Source organism: Eutrigla gurnardus (assembly GCF_963514095.1).
Source record: "Eutrigla gurnardus genome assembly, chromosome: 5".
Lineage (NCBI taxonomy): Eukaryota > Metazoa > Chordata > Actinopteri > Perciformes > Triglidae > Eutrigla > Eutrigla gurnardus.
Window position 1 is genome coordinate 21,961,490 of NC_139919.1, and position 25,386 is coordinate 21,986,875.

The 25,386-nt window shown below is 44.1% G+C and overlaps 2 protein-coding genes across 16 annotated transcripts in view; both read right to left on the reverse strand.

Annotated features, from left to right (window-relative positions):
- Positions 1-25,386, reverse strand: part of LOC311013232 (protocadherin gamma-C5-like) — a gene marked incomplete at its 5' end in the record, with an annotated part of 293,577 nt that overhangs the window by 50,369 nt on the left and 217,822 nt on the right. The window contains one exon of one of the 15 annotated variants that reach the window (XM_084009237.1): positions 22,110-24,509. The exons of 9 other annotated variants lie outside the window; for them this stretch is intronic. In XM_084009237.1, coding sequence (XP_083865363.1) covers positions 22,110-24,509 — 2,400 coding nt within the window. Of the gene's footprint in view, positions 1-1,145; positions 3,506-4,039; positions 6,467-6,993; positions 9,409-19,010; positions 21,424-22,109; positions 24,510-25,386 lie in introns of those variants that run through there. 5 more of the 15 variants (XM_084009238.1, XM_084009258.1, XM_084009257.1 and 2 more) reach the window with 5 other exon arrangements.
- On the reverse strand, positions 9,931-18,487 carry LOC311013300 (uncharacterized protein; the record flags this gene model as incomplete). Its single annotated transcript, XM_084009351.1, has 3 exons — positions 16,083-18,487; positions 12,999-14,345; positions 9,931-11,384 (listed from the first exon to the last, which is right to left on the reverse strand). Exons 1-3 carry the CDS (start codon positions 18,361-18,363, stop codon positions 9,931-9,933), a joined length of 5,082 nt encoding a protein of 1,693 aa, XP_083865477.1. The 5' UTR covers positions 18,364-18,487.

Sequence of the window (25,386 nt, forward strand, 5' to 3'; positions counted from 1 at the left end):
CAGACGTCCCCTTGTCACTTGTTATATAACTAATGCAGATCTCTCGCTCTCCCCCTCTCTCTCCCTCCTCTCCCCCTCTCTCTCATATTCCTTTATATATTTTAGCAAGAAATGTCTCTCTGTCTGTCCTTTACAGGCGGCCAGTATATATATTTATATATATCACATGAGCCTCCCCTGAGCCCTCTATCTCAGCACACAAAGAGGGCTGCAGATCAAAATGGCTGCCGTGCATCACTAACCAGAATGCTGCACAGGGATGGTGGAGACTGTGCCGGTGCCCACGTGTCTCTTCCCCTCCCCCGCTGCCTCTCTCTGCCTCTCCATCACACTGCTTTTCTGCCTCCTCAATCTCCCCAGCACCAGTAGTGGCTGTTTATTTTTTCATTCATACCACATTTTAAACCGCTTAATCAACATTATTGTGTCACTCTTTTCATATTGATTTACATCACCCCCTTTGTTATAGTATGCCTGCATCCATCCCTGCTCCTTTTATCACAGCACTATGCTCATGCCTGCACCGTGTTATGAAGGGAACTAGGTCACTGAAAAAGTAGTGCACTGTGTGGTTGTGTGTTTCTATGCAGAATAAATCTGTAGCAACACTTTGGCATGGATGAAGCCCAGAATGTCCTTCTCTGATTGCAGCGTTGGAAATGTTCTCTCTCATAAGTCAGCCTGTTTCAGCTGAAAAGGGGTCTACACTTTGGTATCTTTTGTTAGTTTTTGTTTTGTACATAACATCTGGTTTGAGTGCAAGATATTCCATACCAGCACAAGCAATATGAATATCCAAGAATGGAATTAAGGTGAAAAACTGCAGCAAAAATACATAATGGAGGAAGTAACGTCATATAACAGAAATTCAGTGTACCTTATGAACAACATATAAAACCACATGTAGCCTCTGTACAAAGGATGCTAGAAAATCAACAACAGTGTGATTATGTGCTGTAAGTATTTGGAACATAATTCATTTAAGACATAAATGAGAGAACCAGAATTACGTCATAGGTAATATTCCCTGATTTAATGGGCACCTATAAATTGTTCTTTTTTTAAAGCAGTGACTAAACTGAAGAAAAAACAAAACAAAAACAAGGAACAATGTTTTGAGGAGACAAGAAAGAGGTTAATCTCACCTCTGTGAGCATATTCTCCGACTCTGTTTTATGCCTTGGCACTGTAGCACTATGGTCAACACACAGAGTGTTTTGACTGAAGGGTCGTGAACAGTTGATATCACTCCTGCGGGAGTCAGTAGTTCCGTATACCTCGTAACTGAGTGCCTGCTTCAAAGTACCGGTACCTCCTACGTCAGCGTAAAGGGGCGGGTAATAAGGAATAACAGGAAGATTCCCACTGGATTTGTAAAACACGCGCTCGCTTCTCCATCTGTAGATCTTCACTGATATAATAACCACTAAACACGTGATGAAGAGGAAGGAGACTACAGCCAAAGCCAACACTAAGTAAAAAGTCAGGTTGTCATTGTACTCCTTGTCCTGTGTAAAGTCAGTGAACTCAGACAGAACTTCAGGGAAGCTGTCCGCCACCGCCACGTTCACAATGACTGTAGCTGAACGAGAGGGCTGCCCGTTGTCCTCCACGATAACAGTCAGTCTTTGTTTCACAGCATCTTTATCAGTGACTTGGCGGATAGTTCTGATTTCTCCATTCTGTAAGCCCACTTCAAACAGCGCCCTGTCGGTGGCTTTCTGCAGTTTATAGGAGAGCCAGGCATTCTGTCCAGAGTCCACATCAACAGCCACCACTTTAGTGACCAGATAGCCCACATCTGCTGAACGAGGCACCATTTCAGCCACCAGAGAGCCTCCAGACTGGACCGGGTACAGAACCTGAGGAGGGTTGTCGTTCTGGTCTTGGATCATTATTTTGACAGTCACGTTGCTACTGAGTGGAGGGGAGCCTCCATCCTGCGCTTTGACGCGAATGTGGAACTCTTTTGATTGTTCATAGTCGAATGAACGCACAGCAAGTATCTCCCCACTCTCTGCATTCACTGAAAAATAAGCAGAGGCTGACAGCCCGTTCAGTTGGCTCTCCTCGAGGAAGTAGGAAATGCGCGCATTGTTCCCAGAGTCTTCATCACTGGCTTTAACAGAGAGGAGTGACATGCCAGGTGAATTGTTTTCCGGGATGAAAGCGGTGCTAAATGGCTGAGGGAAAATTGGGGCGTGGTCGTTTACGTCCGATAATTTTAAATTAATTGTTTTGTTTGTGGAATAAGGCGGAGAACCCTCGTCTACTGCAGTTATTGTTATATTGTATTCTGGCACCGTTTCACGGTCCAAATTGTCGTCAGACACCAAGCTATAAAAATTAGTCGATGATGACTTGATTTTGAAAGGTAAATCTTTGCTAATATAACACTTAACTTTGCCATTTTTATCCGAGTCCAAATCTTTGATATTGAGCATTGCTATAACAGTATCTGGAGCCGAATCTTCTGGTATTGGATTGGAGAGGGAAATGACACTTATGACGGGGGCGTTATCATTTAGGTCGCTCACCTCAATTAGCACCTTGCTTGTGTCTGCCAGTCCTCCTTTGTCTGTAGCTTCAATGTCTATTTCATAATGTTTTGCTCTTTCATAATCAAGCATACCAACAACTGTCATTTCCCCAGTATGGGGATCCATATTAAACAGGGATGATGCACTATCGGTATGCTGGGAGAACGAATAGACTATCTCTTCGTTCGCTCCTTTATCATTATCAGTGGCACTGACTCTTAAAATAACAGTGCCTCTGGAAGCATTTTCAGGAACTGTTACTCTGTAAGCAGATTGACTGAATGCGGGTGCATTGTCATTTGCATCTAAAACAACGACATTTATTTTGACAGAACCCGATTTCTGAGGATTACCACCGTCAAACGCCGTCAGAGTTAATTTATACTCCTCTTGTTTTTCCCTGTCAAGCGAAGTGTGAAGGACCATCTCAACATATTTTGTGCCATCAGGCCGAGAAACAACATTTAATTTGAAATGATCTGTTGGGTTGAGTTTGTATGTTTCGAGGGTGTTATGTGCTACATCAGGATCTTTGGCACTCTCAATCGAATAGCGAGCCCCGGGAGAGGCTAATTCACTAACCTGGAAATGATATTCCTTTTTCGAAAAAAACGGCGCATTGTCATTAATATCTGTAATCTCTACGTCAATTCGATGCAACTCCATTGGGTTTTCAAGGATGATTTGGAAATGGAGAGAACAAGGAGATACTTGTTTGCACAATTCTTCTCTGTCTATCCTTTTAGACACTACCAACGTTCCCTTTTCTGTATTCAGACCAATGTACTCACTGCCGTCCTCGGTAAATATCCTAGCCCGCCCAGATCTCAGCCGTTTAACATCCAAGCCTAGGTCCTGAATGATGTTACCGACGACCGAGCCCGTCGCCATCTCCTCAGGTATAGAATAACGAACCTGTCCGAGAGCCATGTCTGCGACACATATGCAGAAAAGCAGCGGCCACCACGAAAATGTTATTTTTTCGGGCACACAACGAAGAAAACCCATGACGAGAGAGAGCCTTCGCAAAATCCAAATGGAAATAAAACCACCGTGTCAAAATCCGACCAAGTAGATCATCAGCTCGTTGCCGAGGGCTGTCTTTGTTAGTTCCAAATAAAACAGAGCTCTACTAACGCATGAGAAAGACGAGGGAGGACTTTACTCAGGACAAGAGCTTCATTTTCCTCACACTAACCAGCAGCGGCACTTAGAGACGTGCAAAGGAACTGCAGATATATTCGTTCAATTTAAGGATTGAGATATACTTGTTGAAATATGACAGACAGATAGACAGAAGGAAAGATAGACAAACACAGACAGACAGACAGACACATAAACGGACGGACGGACGGACAGACAGACACATAAACGGAGAAGTGCCTCTGTCCATGGTGCTAATTGCAGACGAGTGATACGTTGATCACTATTTGTAATTTAAAGAGAACGTTGCAGAGAACATGCACCAGATTACAACGGAAAAGACCCACATGACCAACCTCTAGAGGAGAGTCTGGTTCATCCAGGATGCTCTTTTCACTCTGCATCCGCTGCATCGTCCCTGTAGAACTGGGGTCCATTATCAGCACGTTCTGACTACCGGCTCTGCCGAACTTACAGTCACTCTTTCTGGAGTCGGTCGTCCTGCACACCTCATAATTGTACACGTGTTGGAGAGTCCCTGTCCCCAAAGTGTCTGAGTAACGTGGTGGATAATATGGAATCACAGGGAGACTGGAGTGATACAGGATGCGAGACTGTCTCCATCTGTAGATCTTCACTGATATAATAACCACTAAACACGTGATGAAGAGGAAGGAGACTACAGCCAAAGCCAACACTAAGTAAAAAGTCAGGTTGTCATTGTACTCCTTGTCCTGTGTAAAGTCAGTGAACTCAGACAGAACTTCAGGGAAGCTGTCCGCCACTGCCACGTTCACAATGACTGTAGCTGAACGAGAGGGCTGCCCGTTGTCCTCCACGATAACAGTCAGTCTTTGTTTCACAGCATCTTTATCAGTGACTTGGCGGATAGTTCTGATTTCTCCATTCTGTAAGCCCACTTCAAACAGCGCCCTGTCGGTGGCTTTCTGCAGTTTATAGGAGAGCCAGGCATTCTGTCCAGAGTCCACATCAACAGCCACCACTTTAGTGACCAGATAGCCCACATCTGCTGAACGAGGCACCATTTCAGCCACCAGAGAGCCACCAGACTGGACCGGGTACAGAACCTGAGGAGGGTTGTCGTTCTGGTCTTGGATCAGTATGTTCACAGTCACGTTGCTACTGAGTGGAGGGGAGCCTCCGTCCTGCGCTTTGACCCGGAAGTGGAAGTCTTTGATCTGCTCGTAGTCAAAAGAGCGGACTGCGTGGATGACTCCACTATCAGCACTAACGGACACATATGAGGAGACCGGCACTCCGTTAACAGAGGAGTCCTCCAGGATGTAAGAAACACGGGCGTTCTGGTTCCAGTCAGCGTCTCTGGCTTTCACTGTGAATATAGAGAGGCCTGGTGTGTTGTTTTCTATAATGTAGGCCTCATATGAGCTCCTCTCAAAGACAGGCGCGTTATCGTTGACGTCAGAGATCTGTAAGGTGAGAGTGACGCTGCTGGAGAGGGAGGGCACTCCCTCATCAGAGCAGGTCACAGTTATATTGTATTGAGACGCGGTCTCTCTGTCTAACTCGCTGTCAGTAATTAAACTGTAGAAATCACTGGTTGTCGACGTCATCACAAAGGGAATGTCATTATTTATACTACATTGGACTTTGCCATTTTCACCAGCGTCTGCGTCCTCAATATTGATCATTGTCACAACAGTACCGAGTTTAGCATCTTCTGATATTACGTTTGATTTGGATAATACATGGATGTCGGGTTTATTGTCATTCACGTCAATGACGTCGATCATCACTTTACACGAGTCAACTAGTCCTCCGTCGTCACTTGCGCGAATATTTATCTGAAACGTTCGAGTTTTTTCATAATCAACATTTCCTTTAAGCCGAATTTCACCACTTTCATTATTGACTTCAAACAAGCCACGCGCATGATCTAAAATACTTGATATCGAATACATTATTCTTCCATTAGATCCCGGATCTGCATCGGTTGCCGTAACTGTCACTACAAGTGTTCCTACTGGGGAATTTTCTTTAATAGACGTTTTATAAATAGGTTGCGTAAAAACAGGAGCATTGTCATTAACGTCTAATACAGTGATTTGAATCTGCATTGTCCCTGTCATCTGCGGCTCTCCTCCATCCACCGCCGTCAGAACTAAAGAAAGGTGCTCATTCTTTTCTCTATCAAGAGGTTTTTCTAAAACCATTTCAACGTTTTTCGTCCCATCTGATTGGTCGTGTAATTTAACAACAAAATGATCTTTCGGCTCAATTTTATATGTTTGCAGACCATTTGAGCCTACATCAGGATCAACTGCGCGATCTAAGATGAATTTAGCACCACTTACAGCGGATTCGCTTATTTTAAATTTCACTTCATTCTTTTCGAAGGACGGGGGGTTATCATTAACATCTGTGATCTCAATAGTTACGCTGTAAAATTCCATGGGATTCTCTAAAATGATCTTAAAAACCAAAGCACAAGGCGTCGTTTGTCCACAGAGCGCCTCTCTGTCTATCCTATCTTTGATGAGGAGGACTCCCCTTTCGTTATTCAGCTCAATATATTCGTCACTGTCTCGAGTAAAAATGCGAGCTTTACCCGATTTCAGTCTTTTAACATCCAAGCCAAAATCCCTCGCCATGTTGCCCACGAGAGAACCTTTCGGCATTTCCTCGGGAATGGAGTAGGTGACTTGTCCAAGCACCGAGCCGAGAGAGAGGACCGAGAAAAACAACAGTACTTGCCCTCTCATTGTTCTGCCAGACGTTATTCCCATGTAAAACACGTAGGCTATGGCTTTTTGGATTTCTGCCCTACGATGTTTCTTTTCAGTCGGTTTTAAAACATGTTGCCAAATTGAAGAAAATAGTCCTTGTATGTCCGGTAAAGTCCACACGATGTGCTTTGCTTCTGTCTCGTTCTCTCGCTCGAAATAAAGACATGGGAGGTACAATGAGTCTGCGGTAAATCTAGAAACAGGCTGGCCAACAGCGGCACTCCGAGTTCATACAGTACAATTGCATGACATGTGCAGAACTGATATGCCTTGGTTAAGAATCAATACGACAAAGAAACTACAATCTGAGAGTGGGTAGTATTGACTGAAAAATCAGCTACTTCACACATCAAATGGTGCCTAAATAAGTAACATGGGATGCAAATGTTTTGAAGATATATATTGCGTGAAAATACAATAGCCATTCAGAGGGACACACCGATTGAAATACGTAATCGTATCGCTCTCCAGGGTGCTGAAAATAAATGGATAATTATATAAAAGCGCGTTTTCAATGAAGGAACAGTCACTTAGCAATTTCTAACCTCTAGAGGAGAGTCTGGTTCATCCAGGATGCTCTTTTCACTCTGTATCCGCTGCATCGTCCCTGTAGAACTGGGGTCCATTATCAGCACGTTCTGACTACCGGCTCTGCCGAACTTACAGTCACTCTTTCTGGAGTCGGTCGTCCTGCACACCTCGTAATTGTACACGTGTTGGAGAGTCCCTGTCCCCAAAGTGTCTGAGTAACGTTGTGGATAATATGGAATCACAGGGAGACTGGAGTGATACAGGATGCGAGACTGTCTCCATCTGTAGATCTTCACTGATATAATAACCACTAAACACGTGATGAAGAGGAAGGAGACTACAGCCAAAGCCAACACTAAGTAAAAAGTCAGGTTGTCATTGTACTCCTTGTCCTGTGTAAAGTCAGTGAACTCAGACAGAACTTCAGGGAAGCTGTCCGCCACCGCCACGTTCACAATGACTGTAGCTGAACGAGAGGGCTGCCCGTTGTCCTCCACGATAACAGTCAGTCTTTGTTTCACAGCATCTTTATCAGTGACTTGGCGGATAGTTCTGATTTCTCCATTCTGTAAGCCCACTTCAAACAGCGCCCTGTCGGTGGCTTTCTGCAGTTTATAGGAGAGCCAGGCATTCTGTCCAGAGTCCACATCAACAGCCACCACTTTAGTGACCAGATAGCCCACATCTGCTGAACGAGGCACCATTTCAGCCACCAGAGAGCCTCCAGACTGGACCGGGTACAGAACCTGAGGAGGGTTGTCGTTCTGGTCCTGGATCAGTATTTTCACAGTCACGTTGCTACTGAGTGGAGGGGAGCCTCCGTCCTGCGCTTTGACCCGGAAGTGGAAGTCTTTGATCTGCTCGTAGTCAAAAGAGCGGACTGCGTGGATGACTCCACTATCAGCACTAACGGACACATATGAGGAGACCGGCACTCCGTTAACAGAGGAGTCCTCCAGGATGTAAGAAACACGGGCGTTCTGGTTCCAGTCAGCGTCTCTGGCTTTCACTGTGAATATAGAGAGGCCTGGTGTGTTGTTTTCTACAATGTAGGCCTCATATGAGCTCCTCTCAAAGACAGGCGCGTTATCGTTGACGTCAGAGATCTGTAAGGTGAGAGTGACGCTGCTGGAGAGGGAGGGCACTCCCTCATCAGAGCAGGTCACAGTTATATTGTATTGAGACGCGGTCTCTCTGTCTAACTCGCTGTCCGTAATTAAACTGTAGAAATCACTGGTTGTGGACGTCATCACAAAGGGAATGTCATTATTTATACTACATTGGACTTTGCCATTTTCACCAGCGTCTGCGTCCTCAATATTGATCATTGTCACAACAGTACCGAGTTTAGCATCTTCTGATATTACGTTTGATTTGGATAATACATGGATGTCGGGTTTATTGTCATTCACGTCAATGACGTCAATCATCACTTTACAAGAGTCAGGTAATCCTCCATCATCACTTGCGCGAATATTTATCTGAAACGTTCGAGTTTTTTCATAGTCAACATTTCCTTTAAGTCGAATTTCACCACTTTCATTATTGACTTCAAACAAGCCACGCGCATGATCTAAAATACTTGAAATTGAATACATTATTCTTCCATTAGATCCCTGATCTGCATCGGTTGCCGTAACTGTCACTACAAGTGTTCCTACTGGTGAATTTTCTTTAATAGACGTTTTATAAATAGGTTGCGTAAAAACAGGAGCATTGTCATTAGCGTCTAATACAGTGATTTGAATCTGCATTGTCCCTGTCATCTGCGGCTCTCCTCCATCCACCGCCGTCAGAACTAAAGAAAGGTGCTCATTCTTTTCTCTATCAAGAGGTTTTTCTAAAACCATTTCAACGTTTTTCGTCCCATCTGATTGATCGTGTAATTTAACAACGAAATTATCTTTCGGCTCGATTTTATATGTTTGCAGTCCATTTGAGCCTACATCAGGATCAACTGCGCGATCTAAGATGAATTTAGTCCCACTAACAGCGGATTCGCTTATTTTAAATTTCAATTCGTTCTTTTCGAAGGATGGAGGGTTATCATTAACATCTGTGATCTCAATAGTTACGCTGTAAAATTCCATGGGATTCTCTAAAATGATCTTAAAAACCAAAGCACAAGGCGTCGTTTGTCCACAGAGCGCCTCTCTGTCTATCCTATCTTTGATGAGGAGGACTCCCCTTTCGTTATTCAGCTCAATATATTCGTCACTGTCTCGAGTAAAAATGCGAGCTTTACCCGATTTCAGTCTTTTAACATCCAAGCCAAAATCCCTCGCCATGTTGCCCACGAGAGAACCTTTCGGCATTTCCTCGGGAATGGAGTAGGTGACTTGTCCAAGCACCGAGCCGAGAGAGAGGACCGAGAAAAACAACAGTACTTGCCCTCTCATTGTTCTGCCAGACATTATTCCCATGTAAAACACGTAGGCTATGGCTTTTGGATTTCTGCCCTGCGATGTTTCTTTTCAGTCGGTTTTAAAACATGTTGCCAAATTGAAGAAAATAGTCCTTGTATGTCCGGTAAAGTCCTCACGATGTGCTTTGCTTCTGTCTCGTTCTCTCGCTCGAAATAAAGACATGGGAGGTACAATGAGTCTGCGGTAAATCTAGAAACAGGCTGGCCAACAGCGGCACTCCGAGTTCATACAGTACAATTGCATGACATGTGCAAAAGTGATATGCCTTGGTGAAGAATCAAAACGACAAAAAAAGCACACTTCTGAGAGTGGGTAGTATTGACTGAAAAACAGCTACTTCACACATCAAATGGTGCCTAAATAAGTAATATGGGATGCAAATGTTTGTTAATGATATACTGCGTGAAAATAAAATAGCCATTCAAATAGACATAGATTTCATTTTGGCCAAATGTGTCACTGTCCAGGGTGCTGAAAGTAAATGATAGTGATATAAAAGCGTTAATTCAATGAAGGAACAGTAACTTAGCAATTTCTAACCTCTAGAGGAGAGTCTGGTTCATCCAGGATGCTCTTTTCACTCTGTATCCGCTGCATCGTCCCTGTAGAACTGGGGTCCATTATCAGCACGTTCTGACTACCGGCTCTGCCGAATTTACAGTCACTCTTTCTGGAGTCGGTGGTCCTGCACACCTCGTAATTGTACACGTGTTGGAGAGTCCCTGTCCCCAAAGTGTCTGAGTAACGTGGTGGATAATATGGAATCACAGGGAGACTGGAGTGATACAGGATGCGAGACTGTCTCCATCTGTAGATCTTCACTGATATAATAACCACTAAACACGTGATGAAGAGGAAGGAGACTACAGCCAAAGCCAACACTAAGTAAAAAGTCAGGTTGTCATTGTACTCCTTGTCCTGTGTAAAGTCAGTGAACTCAGACAGAACTTCAGGGAAGCTGTCCGCCACCGCCACGTTCACAATGACTGTAGCTGAACGAGAGGGCTGCCCGTTGTCCTCCACGATAACAGTCAGTCTTTGTTTCACAGCATCTTTATCAGTGACTTGGCGGATAGTTCTGATTTCTCCATTCTGTAAGCCCACTTCAAACAGCGCCCTGTCGGTGGCTTTCTGCAGTTTATAGGAGAGCCAGGCATTCTGTCCAGAGTCCACATCAACAGCCACCACTTTAGTGACCAGATAGCCCACATCTGCTGAACGAGGCACCATTTCAGCCACCAGAGAGCCTCCAGACTGGACCGGGTACAGAACCTGAGGAGGGTTGTCGTTCTGGTCCTGGATCAGTATTTTCACAGTCACGTTGCTACTGAGTGGAGGGGAGCCTCCGTCCTGCGCTTTGACCCGGAAGTGGAAGTCTTTGATCTGCTCGTAGTCAAAAGAGCGGACTGCGTGGATGACTCCACTATCAGCACTAACGGACACATATGAGGAGACCGGCACTCCGTTAACAGAGGAGTCCTCCAGGATGTAAGAAACACGGGCGTTCTGGTTCCAGTCAGCGTCTCTGGCTTTCACTGTGAATATAGAGAGGCCTGGTGTGTTGTTTTCTACAATGTAGGCCTCATATGAGCTCCTCTCAAAGACAGGCGCGTTATCGTTGACGTCAGAGATCTGTAAGGTGAGAGTGACGCTGCTGGAGAGGGAGGGCACTCCCTCATCAGAGCAGGTCACAGTTATATTGTATTGAGACGCGGTCTCTCTGTCTAACTCGCTGTCCGTAATTAAACTGTAGAAATCACTGGTTGTGGACGTCATCACAAAGGGAATGTCATTATTTATACTACATTGGACTTTGCCATTTTCACCAGCGTCTGCGTCCTCAATATTGATCATTGTCACAACAGTACCGAGTTTAGCATCTTCTGATATTACGTTTGATTTGGATAATACATGGATGTCGGGTTTATTGTCATTCACGTCAATGACGTCAATCATCACTTTACAAGAGTCAGGTAATCCTCCATCATCACTTGCGCGAATATTTATCTGAAACGTTCGAGTTTTTTCATAGTCAACATTTCCTTTAAGTCGAATTTCACCACTTTCATTATTGACTTCAAACAAGCCACGCGCATGATCTAAAATACTTGAAATTGAATACATTATTCTTCCATTAGATCCCTGATCTGCATCGGTTGCCGTAACTGTCACTACAAGTGTTCCTACTGGTGAATTTTCTTTAATAGACGTTTTATAAATAGGTTGCGTAAAAACAGGAGCATTGTCATTAGCGTCTAATACAGTGATTTGAATCTGCATTGTCCCTGTCATCTGCGGCTCTCCTCCATCCACCGCCGTCAGAACTAAAGAAAGGTGCTCATTCTTTTCTCTATCAAGAGGTTTTTCTAAAACCATTTCAACGTTTTTCGTCCCATCTGATTGATCGTGTAATTTAACAACGAAATTATCTTTCGGCTCGATTTTATATGTTTGCAGTCCATTTGAGCCTACATCAGGATCAACTGCGCGATCTAAGATGAATTTAGTCCCACTAACAGCGGATTCGCTTATTTTAAATTTCAATTCGTTCTTTTCGAAGGATGGAGGGTTATCATTAACATCTGTGATCTCAATAGTTACGCTGTAAAATTCCATGGGATTCTCTAAAATGATCTTAAAAACCAAAGCACAAGGCGTCGTTTGTCCACAGAGCGCCTCTCTGTCTATCCTATCTTTGATGAGGAGGACTCCCCTTTCGTTATTCAGCTCAATATATTCGTCACTGTCTCGAGTAAAAATGCGAGCTTTACCCGATTTCAGTCTTTTAACATCCAAGCCAAAATCCCTCGCCATGTTGCCCACGAGAGAACCTTTCGGCATTTCCTCGGGAATGGAGTAGGTGACTTGTCCAAGCACCGAGCCGAGAGAGAGGACCGAGAAAAACAACAGTACTTGCCCTCTCATTGTTCTGCCAGACATTATTCCCATGTAAAACACGTAGGCTATGGCTTTTGGATTTCTGCCCTGCGATGTTTCTTTTCAGTCGGTTTTAAAACATGTTGCCAAATTGAAGAAAATAGTCCTTGTATGTCCGGTAAAGTCCTCACGATGTGCTTTGCTTCTGTCTCGTTCTCTCGCTCGAAATAAAGACATGGGAGGTACAATGAGTCTGCGGTAAATCTAGAAACAGGCTGGCCAACAGCGGCACTCCGAGTTCATACAGTACAATTGCATGACATGTGCAAAAGTGATATGCCTTGGTGAAGAATCAAAACGACAAAAAAAGCACACTTCTGAGAGTGGGTAGTATTGACTGAAAAACAGCTACTTCACACATCAAATGGTGCCTAAATAAGTAATATGGGATGCAAATGTTTGTTAATGATATACTGCGTGAAAATAAAATAGCCATTCAAATAGACATAGATTTCATTTTGGCCAAATGTGTCACTGTCCAGGGTGCTGAAAGTAAATGATAGTGATATAAAAGCGTTAATTCAATGAAGGAACAGTAACTTAGCAATTTCTAACCTCTAGAGGAGAGTCTGGTTCATCCAGGATGCTCTTTTCACTCTGTATCCGCTGCATCGTCCCTGTAGAACTGGGGTCCATTATCAGCACGTTCTGACTACCGGCTCTGCCGAATTTACAGTCACTCTTTCTGGAGTCGGTGGTCCTGCACACCTCGTAATTGTACACGTGTTGGAGAGTCCCTGTCCCCAAAGTGTCTGAGTAACGTGGTGGATAATATGGAATCACAGGGAGACTGGAGTGATACAGGATGCGAGACTGTCTCCATCTGTAGATCTTCACTGATATAATAACCACTAAACACGTGATGAAGAGGAAGGAGACTACAGCCAAAGCCAACACTAAGTAAAAAGTCAGGTTGTCATTGTACTCCTTGTCCTGTGTAAAGTCAGTGAACTCAGACAGAACTTCAGGGAAGCTGTCCGCCACCGCCACGTTCACAATGACTGTAGCTGAACGAGAGGGCTGCCCGTTGTCCTCCACGATAACAGTCAGTCTTTGTTTCACAGCATCTTTATCAGTGACTTGGCGGATAGTTCTGATTTCTCCATTCTGTAAGCCCACTTCAAACAGCGCCCTGTCGGTGGCTTTCTGCAGTTTATAGGAGAGCCAGGCATTCTGTCCAGAGTCCACATCAACAGCCACCACTTTAGTGACCAGATAGCCCACATCTGCTGAACGAGGCACCATTTCAGCCACCAGAGAGCTGCCAGACTGGACCGGGTACAGAACCTGAGGAGGGTTGTCGTTCTGGTCCTGGATCAGTATTTTCACAGTCACGTTGCTACTGAGTGGAGGGGAGCCTCCATCCTGCACTTTGACCCGGAAGTGGAAGTCTTTGATCTGCTCGTAGTCAAAAGAGCGGACTGCGTGGATGACTCCACTATCAGCACTAACGGACACATATGAGGAGACCGGCACTCCGTTAACAGAGGAGTCCTCCAGGATGTAAGAAACACGGGCGTTCTGGTTCCAGTCAGCGTCTCTGGCTTTCACTGTGAATATAGAGAGGCCTGGTGTGTTGTTTTCTACAATGTAGGCCTCATATGAACTCCTCTCAAAGACAGGCGCGTTATCGTTGACGTCAGAGATCTGTAAGGTGAGAGTGACGCTGCTGGAGAGGGAGGGCACTCCCTCATCAGAGCAGGTCACAGTTATATTGTACTCAGAGGCTGTCTCTCTGTCTAGATCACTGTCTGTCACTAAACTATAGAAGTTATCTGAAGTCGATTTCAAAACGAAAGGAATATTGTCGTTTATAAAACAATTAACTTTACCATTTTCTCCTGAGTCTGGGTCTTGAATGTTTATCATTGTAACGACTGTGTTGGTGTTTGCATTCTCTGATATAACAGCTGATTTAGACATGATTTTAATGTTTGGCTCATTGTCATTTATATCAACGACGTCGACCATCACTTTACAAGAATCCGTTAGCCCCCCGCTATCTCTTGCGCGTACATTGACCTGAAAATGTCGTTTCTTTTCATAATCCAAATGTCCAATCAACTTAACCTCACCACTGTCCGCGTTGACTTCAAACATATTTCTGATATCATCTAACGTGTTAGTAATCGAGTATGTTACGATACCATTTAATCCATGATCAGCATCTGAGGCGCTGACTGTGGTCACGATCGTTCCTTTTGCGGCATTTTCGACTACAGTGCCTTTGTATATCGGCTGTGTTAAAACAGGTGCATTGTCATTGGCATCTAACACGGTGATGAGGATCAGCATTGTTCCTGACATCTGTGGCTCTCCTCCATCTACAGCCGTCAACGTCAGAGACATGAACTCATCTTTCTCCCTGTCCAGAGGTTTTTGTAAGACCATCTCAACACTCTTTGTGCCATCGGCTTGGTTGTGAAGTTTAAGCAAAAAATTATCACTTGGCTTGAGAACGTAGCTCTGGAGACTATTTATACCTACATCTAAATCAACAGCTCTTTCCAAATCAAATTTCGCCCCAACGACCGCAGACTCGCTAATTATGAATTTAATTTCGTTTTTTTCAAAGGTTGGCGAATTATCGTTAATGTCTGTAATTTCAACCGTTACACTGTAGAACTCCATAGGATTCTCTAACACGATCTGAAAATGCACAGCACATGGTGTCTTGTCACCGCACAACGCCTCTCTGTCTATTCTCTCTTTAATCAGGAGGACTCCTCGTTCGCTATTCAGCTCGATGTATTCTTTGCTGTCACCAGAATAAATACGAGCCTTGCCCATCCTCAGTCGTTTGATGTCTAAACCTAAATCCTGAGCGATATTACCAACCAACGAGCCTTTCGCCATTTCCTCCGCAATAGAGTAGCTAACCTGCCCGAGGACTGAATTCAGAGAGAGCATCGAAAATAACAACAGTACTTGCCGTCTCATTGTTTGAAATTGTATCGGGCAGAAAAAAAACGCAATCTCGTAAATCCGCCAGAAAGATGGACTGGCATTAAAAGGAGAGAAAAAAAGCAAAAACAATCCTCAAATGTGTAGTAAAAGAAGGGACGTTGTTCCGTGTCTTGTACTAAGGCTCCTCTATCGAAGACAATGCGATCTGCGCCTGTCCTTTCTCTCTACAGCGAAATGAAGAGGCGGTACTGCTGTAAATATACTACACTTGCAACACACGAGGCAACAGCGGCCCATTGAGTTCAGAAAGCAAAACTGCAGAACACATGTGGTAATAGAGCAAGAGGTGTGGGGATTTAGAAAATAACGTATACAAGCTGAAAATACTTTGTAATTCTATGTCGTCCTCGTTAAAAAATGATCAACAACCGTAGAATCCAGTCGAAATGTGAAAATATATTTCTAAAGACCTCAACAACTTACAAATTAAGGAGAACAATGATAAACGCATCGTGTTGAAATGTCAATCAAGAACATTGATTTAAAAAAAAAGTAGTTATTGTATGATAAATATGGTGGTAAATGATAAAGAAGTGGCTGGTTGAGGTCGCAAACAATGTCTCTGTCCATGGTGCTGATTAAAGAGACTATGGGCGGCAATTGTCAACAAAGAAACGAATTACATAGGAGATGCAAACAGTTTAAAACTGAAATATATCGCAATTAACCAACCTCTAATGGAGAGTCTGGTTCATCCAGGATGCTCTTTTCACTCTGTATCCGCTGCATCGTCCCTGTAGAACTGGGGTCCATTATCAGCACGTTCTGACTACCGGCTCTGCCGAACTTACAGTCACTCTTTCTGGAGTCGGTCGTCCTGCACACCTCGTAATTGTACACGTGTTGGAGAGTCCCTGTCCCCAAAGTGTCTGAGTAACGTGGTGGATAATATGGAATCACAGGGAGACTGGAGTGATACAGGATGCGAGACTGTCTCCATCTGTAGATCTTCACTGATATAATAACCACTAAACACGTGATGAAGAGGAAGGAGACTACAGCCAAAGCCAACACTAAGTAAAAAGTCAGGTTGTCATTGTACTCCTTGTCCTGTGTAAAGTCAGTGAACTCAGACAGAACTTCAGGGAAGCTGTCCGCCACCGCCACGTTCACAATGACTGTAGCTGAACGAGAGGGCTGCCCGTTGTCCTCCACGATAACAGTCAGTCTTTGTTTCACAGCATCTTTATCAGTGACTTGGCGGATAGTTCTGATTTCTCCATTCTGTAAGCCCACTTCAAACAGCGCCCTGTCGGTGGCTTTCTGCAGTTTATAGGAGAGCCAGGCATTCTGTCCAGAGTCCACATCAACAGCCACCACTTTAGTGACCAGATAGCCCACATCTGCTGAACGAGGCACCATTTCAGCCACCAGAGAGCCACCAGACTGGACCGGGTACAGAACCTGAGGAGGGTTGTCGTTCTGGTCCTGGATCAGTATTTTCACAGTCACGTTGCTACTGAGTGGAGGGGAGCCTCCATCCTGCGCTTTGACGCGGAAGTGGAAGTCTTTGATCTGCTCGTAGTCAAAAGAGCGGACTGCGTGGATGACTCCACTATCAGCACTAACGGACACATATGAGGAGACCGGCACTCCGTTAACAGAGGAGTCCTCCAGGATGTAAGAAACACGGGCGTTCTGGTTCCAGTCAGCGTCTCTGGCTTTCACTGTGAATATAGAGAGGCCTGGTGTGTTGTTTTCTACAATGTAGGCCTCATATGAGCTCCTCTCAAAGACAGGCGCGTTATCGTTGACGTCAGAGATCTGTATGGTGAGAGTGACGCTGCTGGAGAGGGAGGGCACTCCCTCATCAGAGCAGGTCACTGTTATGTTGTATTGAGACGCGGTCTCTCTGTCTAACTCATTGTCTGTCACGATGCTATAGAAATTACTGGATGCCGTTGTAATCATAAATGGTATATTTTTATTAATTGTACATCGGACCTTCCCGTTTTCTTCAGAATCAGGATCATTAACACTCATTGCAGCTACCACCGTGTTGGGACGCAAATCTTCTCCTATTGAATTTGATGATGAAATCATATTGATGACGGGACTATTGTCATTTATGTCTCCTACCTCAATGACCACTTTGCTTGAATCAGATAAACCACCGCGGTCAACCGCCTCTATATCAATCTCATATATTTTGGCTTTTTCATAATCAATGGGCCCATTTAATATAAGCTGGCCATCTTCCGTAACGTGGAATGAGTTTGAAATGCTCCTCATGCTATTTCCAATGACGTAGCTAACCTCTCCATTAGAACCTTTGTCTGCATCGGAGGCACTCACTTTTGTAATCAGTGTTCCCGAGGCGGAGTTTTCTTTTACACTTGCTTTGTAGACGTTTTGCGTAAAAACCGGAGCGTTATCATTAGCGTCTAATACGGTAATATGAATCTGCATAACACCAGACCTCTGCGGTTCTCCTCCATCTATAGCCGTTAACAATAATGATGCAAACTCCTGTTTCTCCCTATCCAGAGGTTTCTGTAAAATCATTTCCACCTTTTTACCGCCACCAGACTGACCATGTAATTTAAGCATAAAATTATCATTGGGCTTCAGTGTATAGCTCTGAAGACCATTCAGTCCTATGTCGGCGTCTATTGCTTTCTCTAGCATGAATTTAGAGCCGATAACAGCAGACTCGCTTATTTCAAACCGTCTCTCTTCTTTTTCGAATACGGGCGCATTGTCATTAATATCTGTGATTTCAACAGTAATGGGGAATATTTCGATTGGGCTTTCTAAGGCAATCTGAAAATGTAACGCGCACGGCGTTGTCTGGCCACACAGAGCTTCACGGTCTATTTTCTGTGTGATAACGAGGAGTCCCTTTTCCTTGATAAGCTGAATATATTCCGCATTGGCGCCTGTGTGGATGCGAGCTTTGCCCGCTTGTAGTCGTCTAACGTCTAACCCTAAATCCTGAGCTATGTTACCGACCAAGGAGCCTTTGGCCATTTCCTCGGGAATGGAGTAGCTGACCTGGCCGAGCACCGAACTGAGACACAGGACCGAGAAAAACAACAGTACTTGCCGTCTCATTGTTCTGTCAGACACACTCGTCGAACCAAACTAACGTGTTCTCCACCCGTTTGTAATCAGCGTCACCGATGCAAATAAAAAAATGCAGAAGGATGTGTTTGATCAAGAATTGTTATTCCAATTTGATATTCCGCGAATGAGGTTTCATCGCCGTCGACTGTGCGTTTTGCTTCGGAGTCCTTCCTTCTTGTGAGAAGAGAGAGGATGTCCTAGTATATAAATATACACGTTAACGACAAGACGCTGGTCAACAGCGGCCCACCGAGTTCACAAGATGAAATTACACGGGGTTCAAGAAATACAATCCAGTTGTCTCTGCTGTTACGTGCACGGCCGCTGTATAAACCAATACTAAGAACACGATTGCTGCAGGTTTGTTGACATATTGTTGCTAAACATCACAGCATTTCTCCCAAATGAATGACAACAACTGCTGGTCCAATACAAAATGAGCTATCAATAACTGTAGTACCAATAACAAATAATATATATTCAGATAAAGGAGAAATATAAAAGGAGAGAGAGAAATCAAGATATGCTGTCCTTTCGCTGTCCAAGGTACTGAAATGGCATGGGCTGTAAATAGCAGTGGACGGTTAAATTAAACACATTTATGAGTTTGAATATGGGAATTGAAACATTCTAACCTCCAGAGGAGAGTCTGGTTCATCCAGGATGCTCTTTTCACTCTGTATCCGCTGCATCGTCCCTGTAGAACTGGGGTCCATTATCAGCACGTTCTGACTACCAGCTCTGCCGAACTTACAGTCACTCTTTCTGGAGTCGGTGGTCCTGCACACCTCGTAATTGTACACGTGTTGGAGGGTCCCTGTCCCCAAAGTGTCTGAGTAACGTGGTGGATAATATGGAATCACAGGGAGACTGGAGTGATACAGGATGCGAGACTGTCTCCATCTGTAGATCTTCACTGATATAATAACCACTAAACACGTGATGAAGAGGAAGGAGACTACAGCCAAAGCCAACACTAAGTAAAAAGTCAGGTTGTCATTGTACTCCTTGTCCTGTGTAAAGTCAGTGAACTCAGACAGAACTTCAGGGAAGCTGTCCGCCACCGCCACGTTCACAATGACTGTAGCTGAACGAGAGGGCTGCCCGTTGTCCTCCACGATAACAGTCAGTCTTTGTTTCACAGCATCTTTATCAGTGACTTGGCGGATAGTTCTGATTTCTCCATTCTGTAAGCCCACTTCAAACAGCGCCCTGTCGGTGGCTTTCTGCAGTTTATAGGAGAGCCAGGCATTCTGTCCAGAGTCCACATCAACAGCCACCACTTTAGTGACCAGATAGCCCACATCTGCTGAACGAGGCACCATTTCAGCCACCAGAGAGCCGCCCGACTGGACCGGGTACAGAACCTGAGGAGGGTTGTCGTTCTGGTCCTGGATCAGTATTTTCACAGTCACGTTGCTACTGAGTGGAGGGGAGCCTCCATCCTGGGCTTTGACCCGGAAGTGGAAGTCTTTGATCTGCTCGTAGTCAAAAGAGCGGACTGCGTGGATGACTCCACTATCAGCACTAACGGACACATATGAGGAGACCGGCACTCCGTTAACAGAGGAGTCCTCCAGGATGTAAGAAACACGGGCGTTCTGGTTCCAGTCAGCGTCTCTGGCTTTCACTGTGAATATAGAGAGGCCTGGTGTGTTGTTTTCTACAATGTAGGCCTCATATGAGCTCCTCTCAAAGACGGGCGCGTTATCGTTGACGTCAGAGATCTGTAAGGTGAGAGTGACGCTGCTGGAGAGGGAGGGCACTCCCTCATCAGAGCAGGTCACAGTTATATTGTATTGAGACGCCACCTCTCTATCTAAAGCTACCTCTGTAACTAAACTATAAAATCCATTCATTGTGGTTTGTATTTTAAAAGGAATGTCATCATTAATGTTACACTTCACCGCCCCATTCCTCTCAGAGTCGGGATCATTTACGCTCAGCATAACGATTACAGTATTCTCCGGAGAGTCTTCTGAAATGGTGTCTGATTTAGAGAGTATTTTCAACTGAGGACTGTTGTCATTGACATCAGTGATATCAACTAGTATCTTACTGGAATCAGAGAGTCCTCCGTTATCTGTAGCCTCGATATCTATTTGATAGAGCTTCGCCTTTTCATAATCTAGCTCACCGATCACGACAACCTCGCCTGTTTTTCTATCTATCTGAAATAGGTCGGACAATCGACGTTTGCTATTTGAAATTGCATATGATATTTCTCCATTCGTGCCTCCATCTTTGTCAGATGCTCTGACTTTAATAACACTGGTTCCTCTCGGGGAATTCTCGGTTATTGTTGCCTTGTATACTGACTCCGTGAAAACCGGCGCATTGTCGTTTACATCCAACACGTTAACGGTTATCTGCATTGTACCAGACATTCGCGGCTGTCCGCCATCTATGGCAGTTAATAATAATGATATCTGATCCTGGTGCTCTCTATCTAGAGGCTTCTGTAGAACCATTTCAACCTTTTTACCTCCGTCTGCTTGATTCTCTAGTTTTAATGCAAAGTTATCTGTTGGATGAAGCGAATATCTTTCGAGATCATTAACACCAATATCAGCATCGATGGCTTTCTCCAAAACAAATTTAGATCCAATAACCGCTGACTCGCTAATTTCAAAACGTTTCTCGCTCGACGCAAAGCTTGGAGCGTTGTCGTTGATGTCCGTGATTTCTATTGTTATGCGAAACAATTCCATCGGATTTTCTAAAATCATCTGTAAATGTAAAGCGCAGGGTGTCGTTTCTCCACACAGCGTTTCCCTGTCTATTCTCTCCCTGATAAGGAGGACACCTTTGTCTCTGTTCAGCTCGATATATTCCGCGCTGTCTCCCGAATGAATACGAGCTCTGCCAGATTTGAGCCTTTTAAAATCCAAACCTAAATCCTGCGCTAAATTACAGACCAATGACCCTTTCTCCATTTCCTCTGGAATGGAGTAGCTAACTTGCCCGGACGCCGCGGTGAGAGAGAGAACGGAGATGAACAACAGTACTTGCCGTCTCATTGTTTTGTCCTTGTAATCTGTTCTCGTTTTTAAAAAATAAAACTGTAATCCATACGTATTCAGTTAAAATTTCCGAAGGAATCTCAAGGAAACGATCAACAAAAAATAACAGCGTTCCATGACCGTGAACAGTTTTCCATTTCAGCGAGGACCGGCGGATAGAGGCTGTTTTATTGTCTACCATGTCACATTCTAAGGGGGAGGTACAGTTTCCAGCCCTATCGAAGACTGCCACACTCTGTCCAATAGCGGCCCTTTCTGTTCATTACACCAAACAGCAATGGGGATGAGAAGTTTAGGTGGATAAAAAACAGAAACGTTATAAGTGGTGTTATTATCATGAATATTATTACTTATCAATATTATTATTATTACACTGATAAGTAGTGCCAGGAACAGTGGAATATTATATGGCTAGTGTTACGTTCCAGCCGTAACACTAGTCTCAGTAAGTATATGGTAGAAGTCTGTGATGTGAGTTTTAGTTAATATATGAAAGTTTCCTCATTAGGATGAAAGTCTAATCACAAAGAAATTGAACAAGGAGCAGGACTATCCACAAATCACTAAAATCGACTACTGTAGCAGTGTATCACCAAAAGAAATAAGTAGAAGGGTTTAGTATCAAACAATATGCTACTTTAGTTACTTAAATACAAATGTACATCATGATTTCAAAAGTTGAAGTAGTTGGTGTATGCATGACATTCTAACCTCTAGAGGAGAGTCAGGTTCATCCAGGATGCTCTTTTCACTCTGTATCCGCTGCATCGTCCCTGTAGAACTGGGGTCCATTATCAGCACGTTCTGACTACCGGCTCTGCCGAACTTACAGTCGCTCTTTCTGGAGTCGGTCGTCCTGCACACCTCGTAATTGTACACGTGTTGGAGAGTCCCTGTCCCCAAAGTGTCTGAGTAACGTGGTGGATAATATGGAATCACAGGGAGACTGGAGTGATACAGGATGCGAGACTGTCTCCATCTGTAGATCTTCACTGATATAATAACCACTAAACACGTGATGAAGAGGAAGGAGACTACAGCCAAAGCCAACACTAAGTAAAAAGTCAGGTTGTCATTGTACTCCTTGTCCTGTGTAAAGTCAGTGAACTCAGACAGAACTTCAGGGAAGCTGTCCGCCACCGCCACGTTCACAATGACTGTAGCTGAACGAGAGGGCTGCCCGTTGTCCTCCACGATAACAGTCAGTCTTTGTTTCACAGCATCTTTATCAGTGACTTGGCGGATAGTTCTGATTTCTCCATTCTGTAAGCCCACTTCAAACAGCGCCCTGTCGGTGGCTTTCTGCAGTTTATAGGAGAGCCAGGCATTCTGTCCAGAGTCCACATCAACAGCCACCACTTTAGTGACCAGATAGCCCACATCTGCTGAACGAGGCACCATTTCAGCCACCAGAGAGCCTCCAGACTGGACCGGGTACAGAACCTGAGGAGGGTTGTCGTTCTGGTCCTGGATCAGTATTTTCACAGTCACGTTGCTACTGAGTGGAGGGGAGCCTCCATCCTGCGCTTTGACCCGGAAGTGGAAGTCTTTGATCTGCTCGTAGTCAAAAGAGCGGACTGCGTGGATGACTCCACTATCAGCACTAACGGACACATATGAGGAGACCGGCACTCCGTTAACAGAGGAGTCCTCCAGGATGTAAGAAACACGGGCGTTCTGGTTCCAGTCAGCGTCTCTGGCTTTCACTGTGAATATAGAGAGGCCTGGTGTGTTGTTTTCTACAATGTAGGCCTCATATGAGCCCCTCTCAAAGACAGGCGCGTTATCGTTGACGTCAGAGATCTGTATGGTGAGAGTGACGCTGCTGGAGAGGGAGGGCACTCCCTCATCAGAGCACGTCACAGTTATATTGTATTCAGAGGCTGTCTCCCTGTCTAGATCGCTGTCTGTCACTAAACTATAGAAATTATTCGAGGTCGACATTATAGTCAAAGGAGTGCTATCATCGATATAACAGTGAACTTTACCGTTTTCATTTGAATCCGGGTCTTGAACGTTCATCATTGCTACAACAGTGCTCGGTTTAGAGTGCTCAGTTATTACGTTTGATTTTGACATTATATTAATCGTCGGCTTGTTGTCGTTCACATCCACTACTTCAACTATGACTTTACATGAATCTGTAAGTCCACCGTCATCACTTGCGCGTATGTTAATATGGTAATTCCGTGCATTTTCATAATCAATATTTCCAATCAATCTAATTTCACCGCTGTCTTCGTTTATCTGAAACAGTGAATGGGCTTTATCCAAACTGTTTGCGATTGAATATTTTATTCTACCATTCGTTCCATAATCTGCATCTGACGCACTAACTGTGGTGATAATTGTTCCTTCAGGGGAATTTTCAAAAACGGTGGCGGTGTAGGTGGACTGCGTAAATACAGGAGCGTTATCATTGACATCCAACACCGTGATGAAAATCCGAATGGTTCCTGACATTTGCGGCTCTCCTCCATCAAAAGCTGTTAAAACCAAAGAGATCGCCTCCTCCTTCTCTCTGTCAAGAGGCTTCTGCAAAACCATTTCCACTTTTTCTGTTCCATCACTGTGGCTTTCCCGTTTCAATACAAAATTATCGGCAGGTTTAAGATCGTATTTTTGAAGACTATTTTTACCGACATCAAAATCAATTGCTCTGTCTAAAACAAATTTCGCTCCAAGTACAGCAGATTCGCTGATTTTAAAATTTACTTCATTCTTTTCAAAAGTAGGAGGATTGTCATTTATATCTGTAATCTCGACTGTGATGCTGTAGAACTCCATGGGGTTCTCCAAAATTATCTGGAAATGCAAAGCACAAGGTGTAGTCTGTCTACAAATCGACTCTCTGTCTATTCTGTCTTTGACGAGGAGGACTCCTCGTTCTTTATTTAGCTCGATGTATCCCGCACTGTCTCCTGTATAAACGCGAGCCTTCCCTGATTTCAGTCGCTTTATATCTAAACCCAAATCTTGAGCAATATGACCGACGACAGAGCCGCTCGGCATTTCTTCATGGATAGAGTAGCTGACTTGACCGAGCACTGAGCTGAGATGAAGGACCAAGGAAAACAAGAGTACTTGCCGTCTCATTGTTCTGCCCGACATTTTCCTTTCGAAATTTAACGGGACGAATTATATTCCACGATGCCCGGATATTTATGGTCCATTATAGTTCATAAAAAAACGTCGGTAATGTCTCACTCCAAAATCCTTCGCACCGGTAAAAAGGACGTTTGCGCTGTCGTTGTTTAAATGTGCGCCGACGTTGACCGTGTCTGTCTTTCTCTCTCATAACATCATTATGGGGAGGTTTCTTTTTATATCCACCGTGAAACATCAACACACTGGCCAACAGCGGCCCTAAGAGTACACAGTACTGAACTACAAGAAACGCCAGTTGGAAGACTGGACTCGAGAGTTTACATTTCTTATACATCCCAGGATGAAAGCCAATCAAATAGCGGATAAAACAAATGCATACCTATATAATCAGGGGAGGGGTATCTCATTCCTTGGTCAAAAACTGTTCATATATCCATTTATGACACAGCGGAAAGCAAATACTATTAAGTTATAGATGGACGATTAGTGACAGTCAATTGAGTACCATGTAGACGTCAAATATTTGTAAATCCTGCCACATGTTTTGTAAATGTATGTAAGAAAGAGAGAGAACGAGAGAGAAAGAGAGATAGACAGATAGAGATGGATCGATAGATATAATATGATGACAGATAGTCAACTAATAAAGCTTATACCGTAATCAGAACTCTGATTCACAGTTCATTCATTAATATTAAGTTAAAATCTGTCAATCCATACATTATGTAATAACTAAAGAAAAATACTGTCCAGCACCAGCAAAACCTGCAGACACAAACCTGACAAACACTAAAAAAATTGACATGGGCAAAATTATTAAGTGATTAAAACAGAAAAAGGAAAAAGTGCCTGAGGCACTAGTGCCTCTGTCCATGGTGCT